Source organism: Scardinius erythrophthalmus, assembly GCF_964197995.2.
Source record: "Scardinius erythrophthalmus genome assembly, chromosome: 14".
Lineage (NCBI taxonomy): Eukaryota > Metazoa > Chordata > Actinopteri > Cypriniformes > Leuciscidae > Scardinius > Scardinius erythrophthalmus.
In genome coordinates this window covers 1,075,986-1,080,985 of record NC_138234.1, presented here as the reverse complement: position 1 = coordinate 1,080,985, position 5,000 = coordinate 1,075,986, and the positions used below count along the sequence as shown (strand labels likewise).

Here is a 5,000-nt window from a genome sequence, read left to right as displayed (position 1 = left end):
AACTCTCATCTCTCTTGTTAAAACATAACAGTCACTTGGTTCATGTTTCTTTTAAAGACTCTTGCTGCTGCAACTCTTGGACATGAAAGAGACATGTCTCTTTCTATATGTGTGAGTTTGTGTGTGAGTTTGTGTGTGTGTGTGTGTGTGTGTGTGTGTGTGTGTGTGTTTATGTTGGCTGTTTTGTCATTTGCCCCTGGCTGTAATCCTGCTCTTCCTCCAACAAAGAGCAAAAGCCCCCCCACAGACTCACAAAACTTTAAACACATTAAAATGATCTATTAAATCATGTCTTTCAGAGAATGAGTGTACTGTATAAACTCTGCGGATTATCTCATATTAATCACGTAACGGACAGTAAACTCCGTTCAGTACACAAGCTTCTACGTACGTTAACTATGACTTGAATGACATGCAAGCAGTTCATGCAAAAAATCCTCGCTGAGTTCAGATGTTTACATTTAATATACTAAATATAATATTTAAGAATGAATCTGCTCACCTTTGATTCTGTCCTTTATTCCTCGAGTGATGCTCAAATCTCAGCGTGTCTGAAGTTTCAGCGAAGCCCCGCCCACAGCCCCGCCCCTAGCGCGAGGCCCCGCCCCTCCCCGAGTCCGAGTCTCGTTGACAGGAATGTGAAACTCCATCTTACCTCATCCAAAACCGTGAATATAACGCTAGATATATCTTCATACATTTAATACGCACTATACAACTCTTATATACCCATTTCTGCTTGTTAGCTCGTGTTTAAATCACTTATTTCCGTTGGGGATCTACCGTTGGCTCACACGTGATCTTCATCGCCCTCACGCGGGCGAACAACAGTAACGTTATCTTTCATTTTATACAAATACAAATTTTGGCTGTATTTTTTTACTTTAATTTATTTGTGTATGAGTTGTACTGTACAGTATAATAGATGTTTCCATCACCTTCAATCGTCTAAGCATGGTAAATGTAATGTAGCCTATGTTTTAATTATTATAACTGTGAAGCAATTTTTGGCAATAATTTATTAAATGTGCTATATAAATTATAGTTGAAGTTAAAGGCTGGAAATTAGACTAAGCAGCAGCTGAAATATAAGAATTTTGATAATTCCAACACATTTGTGTTATTTCAGAGTTCATCAACACTTTATTATTCGAACATGAGAGTCAGAAAGAAAAGTGAGGAGACTTTTGACTTCAAATATGAGAAAAACGTCTATCAAACACTGAAATGTTTTTGCAGAGATCAAGTCAGTTAAAACACAGAACACTGATGTGAACTTCAATGTATTTATTTCAACTTCAAGCATGTATTTACTTAATATACAGAGAGATCTCCAGATAAAACGAGTCAAAGATCTTAAACTCAAACACGTAAGCATATCCGTGTTCATGGAGTGATGAACCGCGAGGATAGTTCAGGTCACATGATCTTTGTCCTGTCTAGAGTGTCTAGGTGTGTGTGTGTGTGTGAGAGCTTTGGGAATGAACATCTTCAGTGTTTTACGCCGATGCCGTTTTCTTCTCCTTGTAAGTGGCCATCATCTTCTTGATCTCAGCGATGGCTTTGCCTGGATTCAAACCCTGCAGGACGAGAAGCGAACATCAGAACACATGTAACGAGCATCAGCACATGTAACGAGCATCAGAACACACGTAACGAGCATCAGAACACACGTAACGAGCATCAGAACACACGTAACGAGCATCAGAACGCACGTAACGAGCATCAGAACGCACGTAACGAGCATCAGCACACGTAACGAGCATCAGCACACGTAACGAGCATCAGAACGCCCGTAACGAGCATCAGAACGCCCGTAACGAGCATCAGAACGCACGTAACGAGCATCAGAACGCACGTAACGAGCATCAGAACGCACGTAACGAGCATCAGAACGCCCGTAACGAGCATCAGAACGCACGTAACGAGCATCAGGACGCACGTTACGAGCATCAGAACGCCCGTAACGAGCATCAGAACGCACGTAACGAGCATCAGAACGCACGTAACGAGCATCAGAACGCACGTAACCAGCATCAGAACGCACGTAACGAGCATCAGGACGCACGTAACGAGCATCAGAACGCCCGTAACGAGCATCAGAACGCACGTAACGAGCATCAGAACGCACGTAACGAGCATCAGAACGCCCGTAACGAGCATCAGAACGCCCGTAACGAGCATCAGAACGCACGGAACGAGCATCAAAACGCACGTAACGAGCATCAAAACGCACGTAACGAGCATCAGAACGCACGTAACCAGCATCAGAACGCCCGTAACGAGCATCAGAACGCCCGTAACGAGCATCAGAACGCACGTAACGAGCATCAGAACGCACGTAACGAGCATCAGAACGCACGTAACGAGCATCAGAACGCCCGTAACGAGCATCAGAACGCCCGGAACGAGCATCAGAACGCCCGGAACGAGCATCAGAACGCACGGAACGAGCATCAGAACGCACGGAACGAGCATCAGAACGCCCGGAACGAGCATCAGGACGCACGTTACGAGCATCAGGACGCCCGTAACGAGCATCAGAACGCATGTAACGAGCATCAGAACGCCCGGAACGAGCATCAGAACGCCCGGAACGAGCATCAGAACGCCCGGAACGAGCATCAGAACGCCCGTAACGAGCATTAGAACGCACGGAACGAGCATCAGAACGCCCGTAACGAGCATCAGAACGCCCGGAACGAGCATCAGAACGCCCGGAACGAGCATCAGAACGCCCGTAACGAGCATCAGAACGCACGGAACGAGCATCAGAACGCACGTAACCAGCATCAGAACGCACGGAACGAGCATCAGAACGCCCGGAACGAGCATCAGAACGCACGGAACGAGCATCAGAACGCACGTAACGAGCATCAGAACGCACGGAACGAGCATCAGAACGCCCGGAACGAGCATCAGAACGCACGGAACGAGCATCAGAACGCCCGTAACGAGCATCAGAACGCACGGAACGAGCATCAGAACGCCCGGAACGAGCATCAGAACGCATGTAACGAGCATCAGAATGCCCGGAACGAGCATCAGAACGCCCGTAACGAGCATCAGAACGCATGTAACGAGCATCAGAATGCCCGGAACGAGCATCAGAACGCACGTAACGAGCATCAGAACGCCCGGAACGAGCATCAGAACGCATGTAACGAGCATCAGAACGCACGGAACGAGCATCAGAACGCCCGTAACGAGCATCAGAACGCACGGAACGAGCATCAGAACGCCCGGAACGAGCATCAGAACGCACGTAACGAGCATCAGAACGCCCGGAACGAGCATCAGAACTAGGGATGTCCCGATAACACTTTTTCACTTCCGATACGATACCGATGCCGCAGCTTTGGCTATTTGCCGATACCGATATCAATCCGATATTTTTATTTTATTCTTGAACTAATACTACTAATAATAAAATATATGGAAACACTTTGCTCAATTAGCCACATAAAAACATCTCACTCAAATGGAGAACAAACACTTCTCCAGTATATAGTCCACAACAACAGCTGATTATGAAAGACTGATATTCAAAAGACATTGAGATATGTTTGGTAATTGTACCTGATTTAATTTAAAATTAATTTGCTATATTTCAGATCAATATATTTGTTTCCTTAAAATTTTAATTAACTTCAATGTTATTCTCATATATATTCTCTATATTTCTGTATAAAATAATACTACCACTCACTGTGTGTGATTTTGGTTGGGTGACAGTTGTAGGTTACAGTTTGACAAGAGTTTACAGTTTGACAAAAGCACAATGTTGTGTTTTACACAAATATAAGAAGGCTAAACATTTTGTAGTTTTAATGATGTCCTGTATGAACAAAATGACAGAGTATGTTTTTATGTTTCCACTGTTAGATCGCGCCCGTGCCTCTCTCTCTCTCTCTCTCTGACACACACACACACACACACAAACACACACACACACACACACACACTCCAGCATTGCAATCTTGACGTCGCAGCCTGTTCATTATGTTGCGTTCACACCAAACGTGAATAGAGCATCAAATTTGCGTCTATCGTGTCTAGTTCGATGCTTGAACAGTTTGAATCCATTCGCGCGTCCAAAGCGAATAGGATGCGCCGCGTGCGTATAATGATAAAGCGAGCGTTTGAAGTGAAATAGACGCGCGTTCAGAGCTAAGGCGGGGCTACAGATTAGGTGTCCCTAAAGAACCCGCATGTCTATGCGCGTATCTAACAGTAGTTCCGCATTACATTAATTAATGTGCACGCGAGTTTTATTTATTTTTATACCGTGTATTCTCCGTGTAAATGCACCGAACCGTGACGCCCGTACTGAACGTATGTTCAATACGAATACATGTACCGTTCCACCCCTAATAGGTATCGGATCATATTCTTTCCTCCACTCCGATCTCCGATCTAGCGTTCTGGGCCAGTATCGGCACGATACCGATGACGTGGATCGGATCGGGACATCCCTAATCAGAACACACGGACGCCCTCGTCAGGCGGCTCTGGAGGTCAGTGTGCTTCACCTTCGGGCAGGTCTTGGTGCAGTTCATGATGGTGTGGCAGCGGTACAGAGAGAACGGGTCCTGCAGTTTAGAGAGCCTCTCCTCAGTGAAGTCGTCACGCGAGTCGATCATCCAGCGATACGCCTGAAACACAACAGCAAAGCAACCGTTTCAGAGAGAGAATGAGCGTGACAGCTAACTCTATTGTAGATCTGCTGTAAAGCCTGAACACTCTCTGCTACTGTAATCTCCTGTTCTCACTGTAACGCTGCTGTGGATCTCTACACTGGTGAAGCGCTGTATAAATGAAGGAGACGCGACACACCAAGCCGACGGTTGGCTCAGGTTCTGCAGTGTTTGGCACGAGCTGGACACTCCGTCTGTGAGAAAGATCACTGTGATTGGCTGTTCAGCTCAGCGAATCAGTGCTCGAGAAGATGAAAGTGAGCAAACGACCCAAATATTCTCATACCGACACGACCATCTGAG

General features: G+C 45.8%; 2 protein-coding genes across 3 annotated transcripts in view; both read right to left on the bottom strand.

The window, feature by feature from the left end:
• The window catches only part of mfap2 (microfibril associated protein 2), a 30,851-nt gene extending 30,269 nt beyond the window's left edge, over positions 1–582 (bottom strand). The window contains exon 1 of one of the 2 annotated variants that reach the window (XM_081384660.1): positions 503–582. The gene's annotated coding sequence lies outside the window, so the exon portion shown is untranslated. The remainder of the gene's footprint in view (positions 1–502) is intronic. The other variant, XM_081384661.1, reaches the window with a different exon arrangement.
• A 690-nt stretch (positions 583–1,272) lies between these two features.
• Positions 1,273–5,000, bottom strand: part of sdhb (succinate dehydrogenase complex, subunit B, iron sulfur (Ip)) — a 12,356-nt gene continuing 8,628 nt past the window's right edge. The window contains exons 8-9 of the mRNA XM_081384656.1: positions 4,533–4,655; positions 1,273–1,580 (exon numbers count right to left, since the gene is read on the bottom strand). Coding sequence (XP_081240782.1) covers positions 1,500–1,580; positions 4,533–4,655 — 204 coding nt within the window. The 3' untranslated portion in view covers positions 1,273–1,499. The remainder of the gene's footprint in view (positions 1,581–4,532; positions 4,656–5,000) is intronic.